The following is a 20,193-nucleotide window of genomic DNA, read 5'->3' as shown; positions in this document are numbered from 1 at the left end:
ACTCCCAAGTGACGACAAGGTCGTATTTTATCCATTAACTATAAGCTTATAGTTAGAACAACAAAGACCATATGGTCTACTGAAGAGGATAGTTGCTTTACTCAGCAGATTCCTATCCTGGCTTCTCTTCTTGGCAGGGAGACTTGAGACCACAGCAAGGTACTCGTTCTCCTTGAGACTCCATTTTCTCTTCTGTGGTTGGGTTGATACAGAACATTAATTTTTTATATGCAATCAAATGGAAATCTCAACCTGAATTTTATACCACTAAATTTCTTCCATTTTATTCACTTTTATTTATACTGTTAACTGTTCTTTTCGTTAAGCTTAGTATCATGAATGGATGAGTTTGATTAGAGTACAATGAATATATCATAGGCTTAGAAATATCTAGCTGCCTGTAGTAGGCAGAATAAAGTTGTTCAGACATTAATTATTTCTCCTCTTTTTAAAAATGCAAAGTAAAGAGTCTTACTCTCAGAAAGAAACTGTCTGGCTCATGCTTTACCTAGCTACTTGTTTATAACTGGTGAATAATTTTCAGTTATCCACTGGTGTCTAAGGAGGCTAGGGGCCAGTCTCACTCTCTTCATAGGAAGAATAACAGCAGCAAACAGTGGGAGAGAAGATGTTAAACATAAAAAGACAGCTCCAAGTGAAAACATTTGTGTTATAACAGGCAATAGGCAATGTTAAAGTAAAACAAATTTGCAGCTTAAAAAAATTGCCTTTATTTCGAATTAAAAGGATTTTTTAAATCTTACCATTTTAAAATTTTAGAAAAATATAGCACTCAGTGCAATGAAATACTAAATTTAATTATTTTTCAAAGACTTAAGGCAGATTTCTCACAGTTTACATGTGAGAATTTAGCATGATCCAAATTCAAATATCCATTTCTCATATCTTTCAATGTCTGCAGCAGATACTGATTTAGAAACCTTTTTTAAAGCTATTTCAAAATCTTCCATAGTTGTAGGCATGTGCATTTCTTCTCTTGAAAGATTTCGAATTTCTTCTGGGGTCAAACCCTCAATACGCCTTCTCATTGCCATCAAAGATGCATCCCTAGGTGTTAAAAAGGCCACAAAGTGTTATTTTGACTAAATAAAAATTTTTCATTGTATGTAGTGTAGAATTCCCTAAGATCTTATTAAACATGTAGTACTGCATCAGATCTTACATTGGAATACAAGGTCCGTTCTGAAATATTTTTTTAGTAATTAAATCTTCCATGATGAAATTAAGGATGAATCAATTTAAATCACTGGGCATAAAGCACAAGAAAAAGTTTTTTAAAAAGCCAGCCATTACAAGTGTTCAATAAAATAAACATCATAGACACAGAAGAGAATGTTAGAAAATTAAATATTTATATCCATGTAGCATAAAAGATAAATGATCAATTTAAGTGGTTTCCTCTTTTCCCCTCTATTATAGAAACTTCATTCAAGTACCTCTTTCCTTTCACCATGTTTTATCGTTACTTGTAGCCACAACTTATGCAAAGGCAGCAATAATAGCTGCTTTATCTGTGCACATGTCAACTCTGACCCCCATGAGTCTCACTCTAGAGATGAGAAGGCAAGTGTAGTCAAACCCCCTTAAAAAGCATCTGAGGGGCTGAGGTTGTGGCTCTGTGGTCCAGTGCTTGCCTAGCATGTGTGAGGCACTGGGTTTGATTTTCAGCACCACATATAAATAAATAAAGGTCCACCATTTGCTAATAAAAATATTTTTTAAAAAAGCATCTGAGTCTGGGCGCAGTGACTCACACCTGTAATCCCAGCAGTTTGGGAGGCTGAGGCGCCTCAGTGAGACCCTATCTCTAAATAAAATACAAAATAGTGCTGGGGATGTGGCTAAGTAGTTGAGTGCCCCTGAGTTCAATTCTGGGTATGTGGCCCCCACAAAAGAAGCATCTGAGCTAAAATTCAGGATAAAACGTAGCCACATCACCTGGATTAGAGTCTTTTTTTTCTTTTTCTTACTATTCCCACCATCACATTTAGGATATATTCACTGAAAATTAGACTATTAACTGCACTTCATGGATATGCCAACTTAATGTATTTCACATCATTTTTCATATAACAATACAGTGAAGGAATACACCAATAAACTTAATATCCAAGACAATTACTCAGTTCCTATTTAACCCAAATTGTTCTAACACTAACTTCTTGAACTTGTTCAAAATAGTGGTAGACTCTTCACTGATATACAAGATACCCAAATATCTTAACACCTGCTAACATTAACTTAAAATTTGTGACTCTGGGCTGTGGTTGTAGCTCAGTGTTAAGAGCACTTGCCTAGCACCCATGAGGCACAGGGTTTGGTCCTCCACACCACATAAATAAATAAAATAAAGGTTTTTTTATTTATTTATATGTCCATCTACAACTAAAAATGTTTCTTAAAAAATTATGGGGGCTCTCCAGCTCAGATGGAAAAAAAAAAAACTTACAACCCTAATCTATGTAGACTACAATCTGGGTCTTTATTCCTCATCTATCTTAACACTGTATAGTAACTTTGTAAAAAGTTTATAATCACAGAAATTTTTGCTTCCAAAATAATACATACCTGCACACATTGGTAATGTCTGCACCTGAATAACCTTCCATGTTTTCTGCTATGCTTGCAAGGTTAACATCATCAGCCAATTCCAGCTCACGCAGACTTATTCGTAATAGTTCCTCCCTGCCTTTTGCTAATGGTAGAAAGAAGTTTTAAAATGTAAAGCCTTCAACATAAACACAGTGTATTATTTTTTTCTCAAGACTACTTTGATTTGCTTTCTAATTCTTAGGGCTCTTTTGCTTGAAATTTCAAGAGCTGTTCCTCACTGAATTTTTGCTTTCCTAAGTTATCAACACTTCTAGGTTCTAAAAGTAGCCAAACTGGTAATGTAAGGAAAGATAGTATACATTTATCTCTGTGTTAATACCATATTCTAAATTGGGAGGGGGAAACCCTAACAAACTACTGGAGTGTTAACAGGAGCTTTGAGACAAGATTTAAAGGATGATACCTGATGGTAAAGGAATATAGATTCGTTTTTCAAGACGTCGTCTTAAAGCTTCATCTATATCCCAGGGAAAATTAGTAGCTGCTAGAACCATAACCATTTTGGAAGGGTCATCATTTTCAGAAGCACCTCCAACACCTAATAGAAGGGTCAGGAGAGAATAAAAGGACACTAAGTTAGACTATATGAAATAAAGTTAAGCTATTTAAGGATTATCATATTTAGCATAATACAAGGTAGTATGGTTTCACAAAGCTAACTGGTAAGCAGGTGACTGTATAATCCAAGGAAAATGAGTTTTTGTAAAAGTATGCAAAAATATAACTTGGAATAGATTATAATCAAAAGATCAGCTCAGTTCAATTACCTATCAATTAGAAACTTTCTCAAAATCATATATACCCTTTCTAAGGCCAATTTATCTGTACTTATTTCTATTTTAATTTCATGGTCAAGAATAAGACATTAGCATATATTCTAAAAGGGTACCTTGTAGATGGCCATTATTTTTCCTTCCTTATTTTTTGGTAATTGGGATAAAACCAAGTGACACTGTATCAGTGAACCATGTTCCCAGCTCCACTCCCCTTTTTAAAGACAGGGTCTTATGAATTGCCCAGGCTGGCCTCCTGCCTCAGCCTCTCTAGTCACTGGAGTGTGCCACCACTCCTGGCAGTCACCACTGCCACTGTATCAAATGTACTGCTATCAATCTCTAGGCAGTATTTACCAGCCCCCTAGGGTCCACCTGGCATTAGGAACACCAGTTAAAAAGAGATGCACCCTGGCTGGGTGCAGTGGCAGATGCCTATAATCCCAGTGACTTGGAGGCTGAGGCAGGAAGACTGTGAGTTGTAGCCTTAGCAACTTAGCAAGACCCTAAGCAACTCATCAAGACCCTGTCTCTAATAAAATAAAAAAAGGGCTGGGCATGTGGCTCAGTGGTTAATTGCCCCTAGGTTCAATCCCTTGTATTGCCCCGTCCCCTACCAAAAATATTATGCACTGTGATTAAAAAGTTAGCGCTATGGGTAGAGCCAGATCCATTGGAGCTGGAAACAACTGGTATCCTCCCACCTTGAGTTAATTCATGCAGAGACACATATCTACCATCCATTTGAACCAGCAGCTCTGCTTTCACCCTTCTGCTTGCTTCATGCTCTTCAGAAGTCCCTCTTCGACTACAAATGGAATCTATCTCATCAATAAATATGGTGGCTGGAGAATAAAATCGAGCCTAAAGAAGAAACCATGTGACAAGTTTTTATTTCACTTAAAAATAATCGACAGGTTAGCAATTAGAAAATGTCTGAAGAGGCTGCCATACTGTGCACTTTTTCCTCTTGCCCTAATATTGGGGGAAGAAGATAGAATCAAAACAACTAAAATAGACAACATGTGCAGACTTACATATTTAAATATGACAATAATACAATTGGCTACATATGTTTGAGTGGCATACAGGATTATACCATATACTACAACAGCATGAGTAACTATCATGGGGAAACATGTTACAGACATTGGTGCTCTAAAGTTCTAGAAAAATTTGGTTATGGAGAACTACTACTTTAAATAAAATCATTTATTAGAGTTCCTCTAAGAAATTCTAGTTAAACTGACCCTTTTTAAACTGACCCTTGTCTCAGTGGCCGAGTACCCCTGACTTCAATCCCTGATACCAAAAAAAAAAAAAAAAAAATTATTTTGAGAAAGAGTCTTGCTAAATTGCCCAGGGTGTCCTTGAACTTCTGGTTCTTCTGCCTCAGCCTTCCAAATAGCTGGATTACACAGGTGTACCACCATGCCTACCTTATCTTAATCTCTTCAGATATTAAGTAGAATAGTTAATTTGCATATTTCAGTATAAATGGAATGATATAATATATGGACTTTCATGTCTTTTTTCACTTAGCATCATGTTTTCAAGGTTCATGTATGTTGTAGGATGTACAGTACTATATTGCTTTTTATTGCTGATTAGTACACATTTCTTCCTCAAAATAACAGGGAAGATTAATCTTGATCCACTAAATAGGTCTTAGTCAAGTATGAAGCTATGACTCAATGGTATCTAAAACTTAAAGAGACTGAAGATGTAATTTATTACAGTTTATGATTAATCATTATTCAAACCAAATGCTCAAATTAATATAATCATTGCATAAGAATATTTGAACCTAAAATGATGACCAAAGTTTCTAGAAAACAATTTGGATGAACAAAACAGCATTTTAAAGTTTTCTCTAAAAATAGTACCCAGTGGACTGACCTATGGACATTACAAACTTGAACATGCAATCATCCTAGGTCTATCAATTCTCTGAACCGTGAAGCTATGATTTAGTATTCTCTAAGAGGCAACTAATCATGTTGAAGATACTTGCTCCAAAGCATGGATTTTGTTTTAGTTTGTTCATCTGCAAAACCCAAATATTTAAATTCCACTGTATTTTCTAATTAGATATTTGAAATTCTAAGTCTTTAATTCCCTACAAAGGTTTAATTTCATTTTTAAAAAAGTCATTATTTGAGCTTTCAGTACTATGTATAGAATCTTTGTGCTTCTTTTCGAGAAGTGGAGAGAGAATGAACTTTTCCTCATTAAAGTATCCCCCAAAATTCACAAGATTATAGATAGGAACCATCTACCAACAAAACATACATTAACAAAAATTAAATTTCAACCCATTTACTGCCACACCAAGCAGAAGTTATAAGAATCAGTTTACTGAATCTCAATTACTAAGGGTATGCAGAAGGGTCTGACTTCAAGCAGAGGCTATGTGCCCGCCACGTTGGTTTTGGTTGACCTGTGAAAGTGTTGTAGAGATATTTTCAAATATTCTGCCTGCACAGCACTAAGAGGAGTCTCCCTTCCATTTGGAGAACACTGCTCTTTCATATGCCACTACTTCTAAAGAGGCTTCTGAGGATGATTCAGGCGTAGCCAATCAGATCACTTTAATTCTCTGATCAAAGATAATAGTTTCAGGCCTGGACACATGACTCAAAACAGTCCAAATATTTATCATGGCATTACTGCCTGAATAACTGGAAATAAGGACTGATTTCTCTGGGACTACCATAAGGACATTAAGAAGAAGGTATAAGCTTCTGATGGCTATTTTAATTACATCATTGGGACTGACTAAAGTGAAAGCCAACCCAGAGGTCTCAAGATCTAAGAAAAAGATTCATAAGAATTATCAGATTTGGTGGCTCTTGTTAGTCTAATAATCTAAAAGTAATTTTTGAAAATTACCAGTTACATGATTCTATATATTATTATTCTTATTTAAATCATCTAATTGAGTTTCTGACAACTGAATATAAAAGTTCTTGACAACACTACAAAAATTATACAATTACTTTTGTGTATATTTGAAATCTGGCATTTTCACCAAATTTAAGCAGTCTTATTTAAAATACAGGCTTTGAGAGTTGCTTAACATTTTCTGGGGAGGACACATTAACAGAGGTGTCATCTGTAGCAAGTCAAAACCAAGATAGAGGAAGTTTAGTTTTATTTACTCCTTGAGAAAATGAGGCCATGATAACAGGGAAAAAAAAATCTGGTGTCAGCAAATGCCCCCTAACCAGGGCAGAAGCTCCAAACTGTAGGCACTGGTTTGTGACTGAGCCAGTGATCAAGCGGGCAACTCAACAACACATTCCATATGCGAGGAAACTTATTTAACAATGGTTAAGATTTTCCCAAGCAAGTCCAGGGAAGCCAGTAAAAAATAATGTTTTTTGATAAAGCCTTCTAAATCTCACTATAAAAAATAATGTAGGGCCACCAGTGAAACTCTACATCCTGTACAAACACAATGGGATCCTAATTAGAATAAATTATACTCCATGTACTTATAATGTCAAAATACACTCTACTGTAATGTCTATCTAAAGAGAACAAATTTTAAAAGTAAATAAAATTTTTAAAAAGGAAATAAACTTTTTCTTATTAAAAAAAATAAATAAAAAACATAGGGCTGGAAGTAGAGCCCATGCTTATTAGCATGCACAAGACCCTGAGTTCAAGAAAAAGCAAATTAACACTTAGTAAGAGCATACTCCCACAGAAGAAAATAGCTTTATTTCATACCCAGTCCTTTTCAAAATTTTTTATTTTGAGACAGGGTCTTGCTAAGTTGCTGAGGCTGGCCTTGAACTTGCATTCCTCTTGCCTCAGCCTCCTATACACTGGGATTACAGGTGTGTGTGCCAAACCTGGCAGAAAATAGTTTTCTTTAATATAAAATCTTACATTAGAAACTATACCAAATAATCTTAAACAGTAACAATGATTTATATTGAGCCCTTATGAATCAGGCTTTTAATTAAGTAATTTATATTCATTAACAGGTTTTACCCTAACATTAGAGAGGTAGGTTTTATGTTAATATCGTCTTATAGATAAAGCAACCAAGGATCAGAAAAGGGCAGGAATTTGAACCCAGGCCACCTGATTATGAAGACTCCATATTTCATTCTATTTAATTAACTTTTTTTTTCCAAAAAGACCAAGTTATTCCAGAATATTAGCAATATACTTTTTTTCTTCAAGCAATGCACAAGCAATTTTTTCAAAATGATCGAAGAGATTTCAATTAGATACTTGTTGTGCTATGGACTATTAATAAGCCATTAATTTGCCTGCTGGCTTATGAATTGTCCAAGAGGAAGGAGAAAGCAAATGAAAATTAAAAGAAAACTTTTCAAAAAATGGGTAAACTAAAATTGTGAACACTTTAGTTTGCTTGTTCACTTTGGAGCTTAGGAAGGAAGATTTGATATATTAGTAAGGCCACCTCATGTTTTGTCCACTATGATTAAGAATTCATGTCTTTGTCACTACATACAATAATATAACTCTGTCCTAATACATAATATATAAGTAAGACTGAAGTAATCAATGAAGCTTAACAAGTCTGAAGTATAAAAAGCTGCTGAATTCATCTAAACACTAAAAGAACTTGTCGAATTATATTTCACTACTGGCACTCACATTTGTCAGGGTGGAATAAAGAAAAAGCAACTCAGAATAATAAGTACTTTATCCAAAGATTGGGTCATTAAATTCAAGTTATTTGGTATAGTTAATAGACTAGAGGTGATTTAAATTCTACAACTTAAGATTCTCACCTTTTGACATATCATATCATATGATATGACATTTATCATAACTAAGCCTACTGATTTTAAAAATTTCAGACTCCTAGAGCAGATCAGTAATGTTGATCGCATGTGAGCAAGCCCATACATTAATAGATGTGGTTCTAGTTCTGGAGAAAGCAGACAAAATGAAACTCAAGTTACTCATGTTTGTAAAGGATGATACCCACAGGATGATGACTGAACACAATGTCATCCTGCCTACTTAAGTTACAACTCACTTCCTCTCCTTTTAGAGGTAAAGAGTGAATCACTATTGGAGCTGTCTCATTTACCATTTCAAACAGAAGACGAACAAGCTTCTCAGACTCTCCTCTGTATTTGGAAGTCAGAGTTGATGAAGAGACATTGAAGAATGTTGTCTTGCACTCTGTAGCTACTGCTTTAGCAAGAAGGGTCTTTCCTGTGCCAGGCGGGCCAACCATCAATACTCCCTGTTGGAAAGATTATAGCATAAGCAAAGGATTTATCTGGCTTTGTTCTTTTTCTTTTATTGCTTTGTTTTTGAGATGGGTTATCCCTCTGTTGCCAAGAGTTGGCCTCAAACTCCTGGGCTCAAGCAATCCTGGTTCAGTGCCCCTTGTAGCTGGGACTACAGGTGTGAATCAATTCGCAATAATTCATTACTAAGTATCAAATTTCAACCAATTTTATGTTAAAATAAAGGGACAAACACAAAAATAAATAGGATATTTTACCTTAGACTTACTTTATCCATTACCAAAAAAAAAAAAAAAAGGTAACCACATTATTAAACACTTGGACTCAGAGATAAGGAAAAATAGTTTATAACAACATCTGGGCATATTTCCTAGTCTATTACTCAGACACATTAGGTTATTCCTTTTGCACAGTTTACTTGAATATATGTATAATTACAACATGCATAACATAACTAAAATATGTATAATAATATGAATTTTGCATCTTGTTTGTCACTTAACATTTAAAGGACTTTTAAAAATAATAGTGCTATTACCAACTAGCATATTTTCAAAATCTAAGACTTTTTTTTTTTTTGGTTCCAGGGATTGAACTCAGGGGCACTCGACCACTGAGCCACACCCCCAGCCCTATTTTGTATTTTATTTAGGAGACAGGGTCTCACTGAGTTGCTTAGCACCTCGCTTTTGCTAAGGCTGGCTTTGAACTCGAGATCCTCCTGCCTCAGCCTTCTGAGCCATTGGGATTATAGGCATGTGCCACGGCGCCCAGCCTTAAGAGTTTCTTTTTTATATCGGCCCATAACTTTGAAAGTGCTCAACAGATACAGATATTTCTCAATTTCTTAATATTGTTATGCAATATGACAAATGAAATGGGAGTATTTTGTATTAGCTGACTAGGCCATATTTGCAAATAAAAGACCATCCTAAATTTGCCATGTATACAGTTTCTGAAATAATACCTGTTTCTTACTCTAGGAACCTTTTTTTTTTTTGGTGCTACTAGGAATTGAACCCAGGGGTACTTAACTATAAAGTCATATCCCCAGCCCTTTTTTTTTTAAATTTTGAGACAGGGTCAAGCTAAGTTGCTTAGGGCCTTGCTAAATTGGTAAGGCTGGCTTTGATTTGTGATGTTCCTGCCTTAGCTTCCCAAATGGCTGTGATTACAGACCATGTACCACCATGCCCAGCTTACTCTAGAAATCTTGCAATAGGTTTTGGTTTAAACACAATTTTGAATAACAGAATACATACTTTTTAATCTAAAAATTTCTTTACTCCACTTTCTGTCTCCATTTTCCATAGAGTGCATAAATAGTGACTCTCTACAGCAATGCACTACCATTTACTTTGATGATGCCATACAAATAATAAACTTACTTTCCATGGTCTTCTAATGCCTTTAAAGAATTCTGGCATCCACATTGGTAACACCACAGCTTCTTTCAGCAACTTTTTAGCCTCTACTAAATCAGCAATATCATCCCTGAAAGATATTCATCACAATTCCTTAGATTATATATTTAACTCTATGTATTAAATCTTCAGAACCACTGACAGCACACAACTTTATACTGCTGATACAATGTTAAGATTCTCTCTGGGCATTAGTGAAATAATACATTGTGATGAGGCCCACCATGTCAATCAGTGTACATAAAATTATCTTTGATTCTTGGCAGAAAAGGTTTTTAGCTGGCCTTTTTAGAACGCTGGCCTATAAGCCTCTTAAGTAAACATTTGAGTTGTGTCTCATCTGAAATTCTTGAGACCAGAAATGTTTCAGATTTTGGAATATTTCCATAGACTAACAGTTGAGCATCCTATCTGCAAACTCTGAAATGCTCCAAAATCTACTACCCTGGGGTTTTTTTGTTGTTGTTTTTTGGTACCAGGGATTGAACTCAGGGGTACTCAACCACTGAGTCACATCCATGCCCTGATTTTGTATTTTTATTTAGAGAGAGGGTCTCACTGAGTTGCTTGGTGCCTCGCTTTTGCTGAGGCTGGCTTTGAACTCTCTCTCAATCTTCCTCCCTCAGCCTCCTGAGCTGTGGGGATTACAGGCATGCACCAAGGAGCCAGGCCAAAATTCAAAACATTTTGAGGGTCATATCTATGCTCAAAAGGTTCTAGATTATTTCAGATTTTTTATTTTCAGATTAGGGATGTTCAACCTGTATTATCATGCTGATTCATTTTTAAATCCTGCTTTTATGATGCTCACTCCATAACCCTCCCACCCTGATCTAGAAACAATGAACTCATTAAACAACAATATAAAGAATAAAAGGGGCATAAAGCAAAGATAGGCTCTAATACTGTTGCTTTACCTCCAACTCCATTAAAAGGTAGAATCCACAGTTAAAGAGTATCATAAAAATTACTATGAAGAACCCCTACCACTACTACTGATACACATATCAATTTTATTATGAAAATGAATTTTGACTGTATAAATATCAAATACCAAAAAATTTTAAGTAGCACACAAAACCACACCTAATAATCATTAAGGTTTTAAAGGGAAATATATAACAGAATATGCCTAGCTTTGTTGTTTTGAAAATGGGCTTTAAGTATGCATTGTGATAGATTATAGATTTTTGATTAGACATAATACTAATTAAAGGTGATAACTACTGTTTGAGTAAAAGGACACAAAAGCAACATTTATCAAATGCTATAGGTAAGCAAGATACATACATAAAAATCACTAGAGGATGTCCCCAAAGAAGATGAAATTTCTATGATCTTATTCTCATTTTATACATAATTATTAATTTAAAAAATCTTAAACAAATTGGTACAACGTGGGTCCAAGTGAAGTGCTTTATTAAGTGTCTGACTTATACTGTATCTAATCTGGTTCTGTCCTACAGAACAGGTCCTTAGTACATGATCACCTTTGCTCCATCAAAAAGCATCATTAGCACCTAATGGTCTTAATTTTTCTTTGTTCTTTTTTAATAGCACCTAATTATCTTATTGTGAGATGTGACTTACCATCGAACATTGGGGTTCTGAGAAATTATGTCTCTTTCCAAAGCTTCTACTAAGTCCTTATCATATCCAGTACTATCAAATTTATTTGTCTCTGGTTCTGTAACAGCAGCAGGTGACTTGTTCTACAACAAGAGAAAAAGAAAAAAGCTTTTTATTGAAAGATTTGTTTCTGTGAGTCAGAAACAAAGGTGGAATTCGAATTCAAATGATATTCTTTCTTGTTTCTTTTTTAGTACTGGGGATTGAACCAAGGGGCACTTTACCACTGAACTATATCCCCAGCCCTTTTTTGTTATTTATTATTTTGAGAAAGAGTCTAACTTAGTTGCTCAGGCCCTTGCTAAGTTGCTGAGGCTGGCTTTAAACTTGTGATCCTTCTGCCTCTGCCTCTTGAGCAGTTTGGATTATAGATATGTGCTACTGTGCCCAGTTAGAAGGTACTTTCTGGTTCTCTTCCTTTTCTCCCATACTGTGCTGACAAAGCACAATAAATTTGAACTAAGCTACATCCCCAGGCATTTGTATTTTTTTACTTTGAGAAAGTGTCTTCAGGGGCTGGGATTGTGGCTCAGCAGTAGAGCTCTCGCTAAGCACGGGCGGGACCCGAGTTCAATTCTCAGCAGCACATAAAAATAAAGGCATTGTGTTGTGTCCATCTACAAAAAAGATTCTCTCTCTTTCTCTCTTTAAAAGAAAGAAAGAAAGTGTCTTCATAAATTGCTGTTGCTAGCCTCCATCTTGTGATCCTCCTGTCTCAGCCTCCGAAGGACCTGGGATTACAAGCATGTGCCATCACATGCTTTCATGGTATTTTATTTCATTAGTTGAACTAGTGTGATCTCCTTTAAGTACACATTAGTTCAATAATTTGCTCTAAGTGAAAATCCTAATCAGTAGGAGATGAGGAAAAAAAAAAAAAAAGAAGGATTAAAAAGAACCTGGACTCTTTCTGTCTCAAATTAAAGCTGAAGATGAAAGCTAGGTACAGTAGTGTATGTCTGTAGTCCCAGTTGAGATGGGAAGATTGATTGCACCCAGGAGTTCCAGACCAGCCTCAGCAACACAGGGAGACCAGGTTTAAAAAAAAAAAAAAAAAGAAAGTAGCCAGGCATGTGGCCAATACCTGTAATCCCAGCAACTCCAGAGTCTGAGGCAGGAGGATTGAAAGTTCAAAGCCAGCCTTAGCAAAAGTGAGGCACTAAGCAACTCAGTGAGACCCCATCTCTAATTAAAATGTAGAATCAGGCTGGGGATGTGGCTCAGTGGTTGAATCCCCCTGTGTTCAATCCCTGGTACACCCCTCCCCCTGAAATGACACAAATGACAGCTATTTGGGGGGGCCTCAGGATGTATCTCTGTGGTAGAGTGTGTGCCTGGCATGCATGAGGCTCTGTGTTGACTCCCAAGTCTGGGGCGGGGGTGGGGGGGGAAGCTGGATTCTCATTTCCAGAAAATGGAGCAGATGTACTTCTCACTATTCCTTCCACTGGGCAGAACTAAACCCCTTGGGCATTATATATATAATAAACATAAGATCATTCAAAGGTTGGGAGAACGCAGCAGACCAGCCAGGGAACTTGGACATGGTATGAGTTCCTTGGGATTTCTTTTTCTTTCATATATCTAGACTCGGAGTTGAGAAGCCAGCAACCTGAAAACACCAATATGGACAGAAGTCTGATTTCTGTAACCAAAGAAGCAAGTCAGGAGCTTTAGACAATAACCCTCTATTCCACAGAACAGCTGTGGCCCTGTACCACTCAGGCCAGCAAAGTGGAGAAACTAAGACTCTCTCTTAGAAACTTATAATGAAGTACTTCAAACCCCCACTGGATGGCAATAGTGGCCAAGTAAGAAGCTGGACCTTTCATGCACACCAACCAGTAACAACATCCCCCGTCTATCACCACCAGTCAGTTGAGACCAGAAAGGAACCTCCACTACATGGCAGTAAGTGAGGAACTGGGTAAGTGTCAGAGGAGGACATAAGGAGAATCACGGTGAGATCACCCAACCACAGTGTCACTGGAAGTCATGTGGAGGATTTCTAACACAGCTCAGCAACAGTAAGAACCTTGCTCCTACTCAGGGTCAAAAGAGGCCTGCCAGGGAATCTGGACTTCTGCTTCCTCCTAGCAGCACTGATACCCCTACTGTTCCTCTGAGACCAGTGTTAGACAGCAAAACAGGTGTAAATTCTGTCTAGAGTCTCATAATAATATGCAAATGGCCAGGTTTTAATACAAAAATCACTCTTACCAAGAACCATGAAGATTTCAAACTAATGGGAAAAAAAAAAAAGACAACAGATGCCCAACACCAAAATGACACACATGTTTTCTGACAGGGGCTGAGGCTGTAGTTCAGTGGTAAAGCGCTGGCCTAGCATATGTGAGGCACTGGGTTCGATCCTCAGCACCACATAAAAATAAATATACTGTGCGTTCATCTACAACTAAAAAAATATTTTTTAAAAAAGAGTTTTCTGACAGATTTTAAAGCTTATTAAGTGCTTCAGTAAATAAACAGGAACACGTTTGAAACAAAGAGACAAATGCAGAAAGCCTGAGAAATCCAAAAGAAATCCATGCCAACATACCCTATAATTAAACTTTGGAAAACTAATCAAAGAAAAAACTGAAGGCAGTGAAAGAAAATCAACACCTTACCTATAAAGAAAAACTATTCCAATGAAAGCACATTTCTTAGAAACCAAGGAGGCAAGAGTGAAGTAGTATAATATTTTACAAGTATAAATAAATACTGTCAGCTGAGAATCTTATACCCAGCAATATAACTTATATCCTTCAGAAAGAAAGAGTACATCAAAACACTTTCAGATGAAACAAAGAGACCAAAACTAAAAGAAATATGACTAAGTTCTCTAAACAGAAAGGAAAAATATATCAAGAAAGCCTGATAGTCAGAAAGGAGGAAAACATTATAAGCAAGAATATAAGAAGCACAACAGGCACGTTTTGCCATTTTCAGTTTTCTAAATTCTGTGAGAGTTGAAGCAAAAATGATAATACTGCCTGAAGTGGTTCTAAATGTACAGAGAGGGAATATTTAAGATAATTGTAAATAGAAAGAGAAATGGAATACAGAGGTAGGATTTCTACATTTCATTCAACTCATGACAACAATGGTAAACCACTACACATTCCATATATACTCACACACATATACATGAAATATATACATGAAATATCTTGAGCATCCACTAAAAATGCTATACAGAGATAGGCTAAAAACACTATAGATGAATCAAAATAAAATTCTAAGTTATTTTCAAGTAATCCAGAGAATGCTGGAAAAAAAGAATACAGAGGGAAAAACAATCCCAGAATATCCAGCAAACAAAAATAAAACGACAGATTTAAGCCCTAGTGTAACAATTACATTAATGAAAGTGATCTAAACACATCAATAAAAAGACAGAGACTGGAATAATAGATTTTAAAACATGATCTCACCATATGCTATAATCTCACCATATGATAACTTATTAAGGTAATACCATCAGACACTTATTCTAATATAATTATATAAGCAAGTTGGAGGCAGAGGAAGGAAAAAATAGGTACCAGGGAAACACTAATGAAAGGAAAGCAGTCATGACTATTTTTAATATCAAACAAACTTCAGAACCAAGAAAATTAACAGAGACAGAAGGGACATTATATGATATAATGAAAAAATTATATAATGATAAAATATAAAAAGGACATTATATATTGAAGACAGAGCAATCCAAACACAAGAGCTGAAAAATTCATGGACAAAAACTGATAGAACTGAAAGAAAGACAAATCCATAATTATAATTGGAGATTTTAATACCCCATCTCTCAACAACTAATAGAACACTAGAGAAGTAGTTTAGAAAATATATAGCAATGCCTATACTCAGCAAAGACAGATAAGAATTTCTCATACTGCTGCTGATTTATGTTTACTTTCTATACATTCTTCTCCTTCTCTGCTCCTTAATAAAGAATTAATGGGTGGTCAAAAAAGTATATAAACTGAAGGTTAAAATACTTTAACCTTTATTTATTTATTTTTCATCAGTAAATACACATGAGTGTGCATCTCCCTCTGGGACTTACTTTTGTCCTTTTTTCCCTCCAAGTAATAGGGCTTGAAACCAGGACTTGGCCAAGCAAGAGGTCTACTACTTGTATCTCCAGCTCTTTTTTATGTTTTATTTTGAGATAGGGTCCTTCTATTTTCGTCCTATCCTTTTTTGGGGGGGTACTTTTAACTTAATATTTCTACTTCGGTATTTGGATAAATTAAAGAACATTTGAATGTAGTTATTAACTCCTAAAATATCTCAAGATTCTTTTTAAAAATCCATGCATTAGTAAAACTGTTTAATCCAACAGCAAATACAGTATATTCTCATTTTATCTGAAATATTTGGGGAAATAATAGCTACATTTATTGAGTATTCCCAATGTACTAGAAGATAGTCATCTCATTTAGTCTCACAAAAACTAGTGCTATTATAATTTCATATCTTGACTGGAGGTGTAGCTCAGTGGCAGAACATGTTCTCAGCATGCACAAAACACTGAGTTCAATCCCCGCATGGAGGAAAGAAAAAATCAAAGAGAGAAAGATTTTATTTTATATCTGAAGAGATAAATTTAGAAAAACTGATAAGGTAACACCATCAGAAATAGCAGACTGGAGCTTAAACACAGATCTACCTAAATCCAAAACCCACACTCTTCATCACCATGCTATGTATTCCTGCCTTAACATGCAGATTATATTAAGCTTTTCCCAGCTAATGGATTTGTTGATAGTATTACCTCAGGTTAAATATCATATCTCAGGATATAAAAGTCGATATGAATGTAAAAGGTAGAGGACGATGAGCTCCACAGACCACAGATAGTTACAGGGTTTAGAATCCAATCACTAGACAGGCCAGGACAACCCTGGTATTCATAATGCTCCATAAGACTAGGTTCAATAGCCACCTTTTCCATCTTATTTCTTGTTCAGAAACTAAAACAGAACTACTGTTGCTGGAACTGCAGGAATATAAGACTATAGGATTACCCCATTAGAAATAATCTCAATAAAGGAATCTCAAAGGAACTGACTATCCACATTTATAAAGGTAAGTGACACCCAGAAATTAGCACCTATATATTTGTCAACAAAAAGGTGAGACTTTGCTAGTTACTGGATGAAATTTTCATGCAGAATTATAAGGCTAGGTTGAAAATCAGAGAAAGAAATTAAAGCAGAGGGGCTGATTTGATGTTTTGGAAAGGACTGGACAGGAGCAGCACTGAGGACTTTACCTTTTGCTATACAGTGTCTGACTTGCCCAGGTGGCAAAGAGGGGTTCTTTTGGCATAGCAAGCCATATAAGTCACCCTGTGCTTTACAGTCTTGGGCGGGGGATGAGAAGAACAGGTGGAAATAGTGGTGACAGAAATTAAGTTCCTAGGTTCCCATATGCTCCTAGACAGGTTAAGCCCTTAAACACTAGTCATTAGCATAAAAATCTTGATTTCTAAATATATTACCCACTAATAGGGCCCAAGGCTCCCTTGGAGAAATGAGAATTTCAGGAAAAAGGCAAGGAAAGTACAAGATGAGCCTGAACACCCCCATTATGCCAGAAAATAAGGTGCTCAGAGAATGTAGGGTACATGTCAAAAGACATAGGATCTAGTATCAAAGGTCTCCCCCTTCTCAAATCTTAGACAACTTAAGCATCAAAATAATAATGAGGGCTGCGATGGCAAAGCACTTGGCTATCATGTGTGAGGCCCTGGGTTCAATCCCCTGTGGGGGGTGGGGAGGTGTCAGTGTTAAAATAATAATGATAGGAACAGATTACATAAAACGAGAATCCATGTTATATAAAATCCATGCTCTAAACAAGAATCCATGACTCCACATAGGTATAATGAAGAGAAAAAAGACAAAGCTGTTCCTTATAGTAGAATGCTAATTAACTAACATGGAAGAAATAATGGCATTAGAAAGCCATGATTTTGTAATCAGCATGGAAATAGTTTAGTCAAGAATCAAAGAATACTAAAACAAGTGGACGAAATGTTGATGAGAAGGCAAGATATTTACATAGTCTCAAGTGTCTCCTCAGAAATTATTACAATGTTAAAATAGTAAGCATGTAGCAGAAAAAAACTGGAAGATACCACCTTAGTCAAGTGATCCAATTTCTCACCAGTAACAGGACAAACAGACATCCTGTGCTTTATGAGAGAACACAATATCATTCCAGTGGTATGATAATCTAACCATGAGGAAAATCAGACAAACCCAAATGGAGGAACATTATAAAACAAATGACCTGTACTCTTCAAAAATGCCAGTTAAAAAAAAAAAAAAGGCTAAGGAAATGTTCATATTAAAAGATACTAACAAACCATGTATAGTTCTATGTTGGATCCTGACCCAGAGTGTGACAAGGAAGAGCTGTAAATAACTGGCAGTTTCATGAAGGCCTGCAGATTAGATGACAGCACTGTCTCAATGTAATACTCACAGATTTTAGTATTGTATTATGCTTATATAAAACAATGTTCTGATACTTAGGAACTACACTCTAAAATATCAAAAGAGTAAAGAGGCATTATACCAACAACTCATTATCAGATGGTTCAGGAGAAAATATATACAGAGAAAATAAATGAAAAGCAAAAAGGGCAAAGTATTAATAATTGGTAAAATTAGGTAAAAATATATGGAAATTCTTTGTACTATTATTTGCTAGTTTGAAACAATATCAAAATATTTGTTGAATGGTGATTGGGCAAAGTCTCAGACTAGGAGTAGAAGGACAAAGGTTTTATGGCAAACTGATGATTAAAACTTACTAAAATTATGTATAGCCTTCATTGTTCTTTTTTGTAAAAGTCTTCATTTTTAAGGTTAAAAAATAACTCTTTCATTTGTGAAAATCAGTAACATTTACCTTTTCCTCTCTTCCTTTATTCTGTTCTTTCTTTTCACGACAACGAACTGCTTTCCCTCTATCATTGTGAAGATTTTGTGCAGATGGACGGTGAACTCTGACAGTTGTATTTGGGCGGTTACCATGTGGTTTAGGGTCACCATACTGAGGAGACTGGCGTTTTCTAGGTCCTGGTGAGGGTCTAATCAAACAAAATCATTAAAATCATCATCTCCTAGAGTTGGTCCAAATATGAACAAAGAATGTAAGTTAGATTCATGAACTAAAAAAGCCAAGGCAAAAACTGAACACCAAGACAGGACTGAAGAAATCTCAGGATGTTTAAAACTAAAACCTGAAGTTTCAATCTGATACAGCTGCTGTGGTGATTTAATGAGACAAAAGCAGTCCAGTTATATTATAGAAATAATGATGGGGAAAGTAATGGGCATCTCTACTTAAAAAGGACATTGCTATATATAAAATATGATTAAAAATTAGGCTGAGTGCTGGAAACTGAAAAAAGAGCAATTATCAGAGAAGAGAGTTTTATTCAAAAAAAGAAAATAGCACAAATATTGAATTTACATTTATCCACTGGTATATATGCAATTTGTGTCATTTTATTTAAAATAATTGTCATGTTTAATTAATAAAGTTTTAATCATTTTCCCATTTTTAAATACTGGTATAAGCACTAGCTGTGGACAGTTACAGAACTCATGTACGTTTACATCCATCACCTTTATTTCTGTGTCAGAATTTGGCACCTGAAATATTTGTTTGGCTCCTACTATGCTCCTAGATTTCACAAGGGCCATTAAAAGGGGGCAAAAAATAAAAAAGGAAGGGGATCCTATCCTCAAGTACCTCAGAGCATATTTCAAACAAAAGAAGATATTTAAGTCTAGGCAAATCTACCAGAAGATGTGAAACAAACCCAGTGCCAAAGCAATGGGAACGGCCTCATGATGACAGAAAACAACCTGGGCCTGTAAACACAGGACTTGAACTAGATAGACTAGAGGGAACAACTGCAGACAAGCAAAGAAATAAAAATGAACTCAACCAATGTAAAGGGCTATAAAGAGACAAGCCTGACAGGTAACAGTGTGGATTAAGAGATGGTATTATAGGTAAGGTGGTTTTTTAAGAAGAAGGTCTGAGGGGCTGGGGATGTGGTTCAAGTGGTAGCTCACTCGCCTGGCATGCGTGCGGCCCAGGTTCGCTCCTCAGCACTACATACAAAGAAAGATGTTGTGCCCGCCGAAAACTAAAAAATAAATATTAAAATTCTCTCTTAAAAAAAAAAAAAAAAAGAAGAAGGTCTGAACTAAGTTCAAGACTAATCCTTCTAAAACATTTGCAGTGGATTCACCCAACTGCCAACAAGAAGTCACTGAAAAGGTTCAGTTTTAGAAGGTTAGACTAATACTGAAAAAGAAGTACTGATAAAATGCAAAGTGCAGGGAGATGTTTGTAGGTTACAGATGTTAAAAAGACATGAGGGCCTAGCTTAAGGCAGTGGCAGGGAGAGGAGCCTGAGAGATGGCTAAGAAAACAAGCCATCAAATATCC

The 20,193-nt window shown here is 35.9% G+C and overlaps 1 protein-coding gene across 4 annotated transcripts in view; it reads right to left on the bottom strand.

The window, feature by feature from the left end:
• Positions 1 to 707: 707 nt before the first annotated feature.
• Positions 708 to 20,193, bottom strand: part of Katna1 (katanin catalytic subunit A1) — a 45,154-nt gene continuing 25,668 nt past the window's right edge. For 2 of the 4 annotated variants that reach the window (XM_071612917.1, XM_027939582.2), the window contains 8 exons: positions 18,637 to 18,817; positions 11,668 to 11,789; positions 10,042 to 10,147; positions 8,488 to 8,646; positions 4,112 to 4,271; positions 3,038 to 3,172; positions 2,590 to 2,716; positions 708 to 1,068 (listed from right to left, as the gene is read on the bottom strand). In XM_071612917.1, coding sequence (XP_071469018.1) covers positions 870 to 1,068; positions 2,590 to 2,716; positions 3,038 to 3,172; positions 4,112 to 4,271; positions 8,488 to 8,646; positions 10,042 to 10,147; positions 11,668 to 11,789; positions 18,637 to 18,817 — 1,189 coding nt within the window. In that variant the 3' untranslated portion in view covers positions 708 to 869. The remainder of the gene's footprint in view (positions 1,069 to 2,589; positions 2,717 to 3,037; positions 3,173 to 4,111; positions 4,272 to 8,487; positions 8,647 to 10,041; positions 10,148 to 11,667; positions 11,790 to 18,636; positions 18,818 to 20,193) is intronic. The other 2 variants (XM_071612918.1, XM_027939583.2) reach the window with 1 other exon arrangement.

This window comes from Marmota flaviventris, chromosome 6, assembly GCF_047511675.1.
Source record: "Marmota flaviventris isolate mMarFla1 chromosome 6, mMarFla1.hap1, whole genome shotgun sequence".
NCBI classification, from domain to species: domain Eukaryota; kingdom Metazoa; phylum Chordata; class Mammalia; order Rodentia; family Sciuridae; genus Marmota; species Marmota flaviventris.
This window is presented reverse-complemented; position numbering and strand designations above follow the sequence as displayed.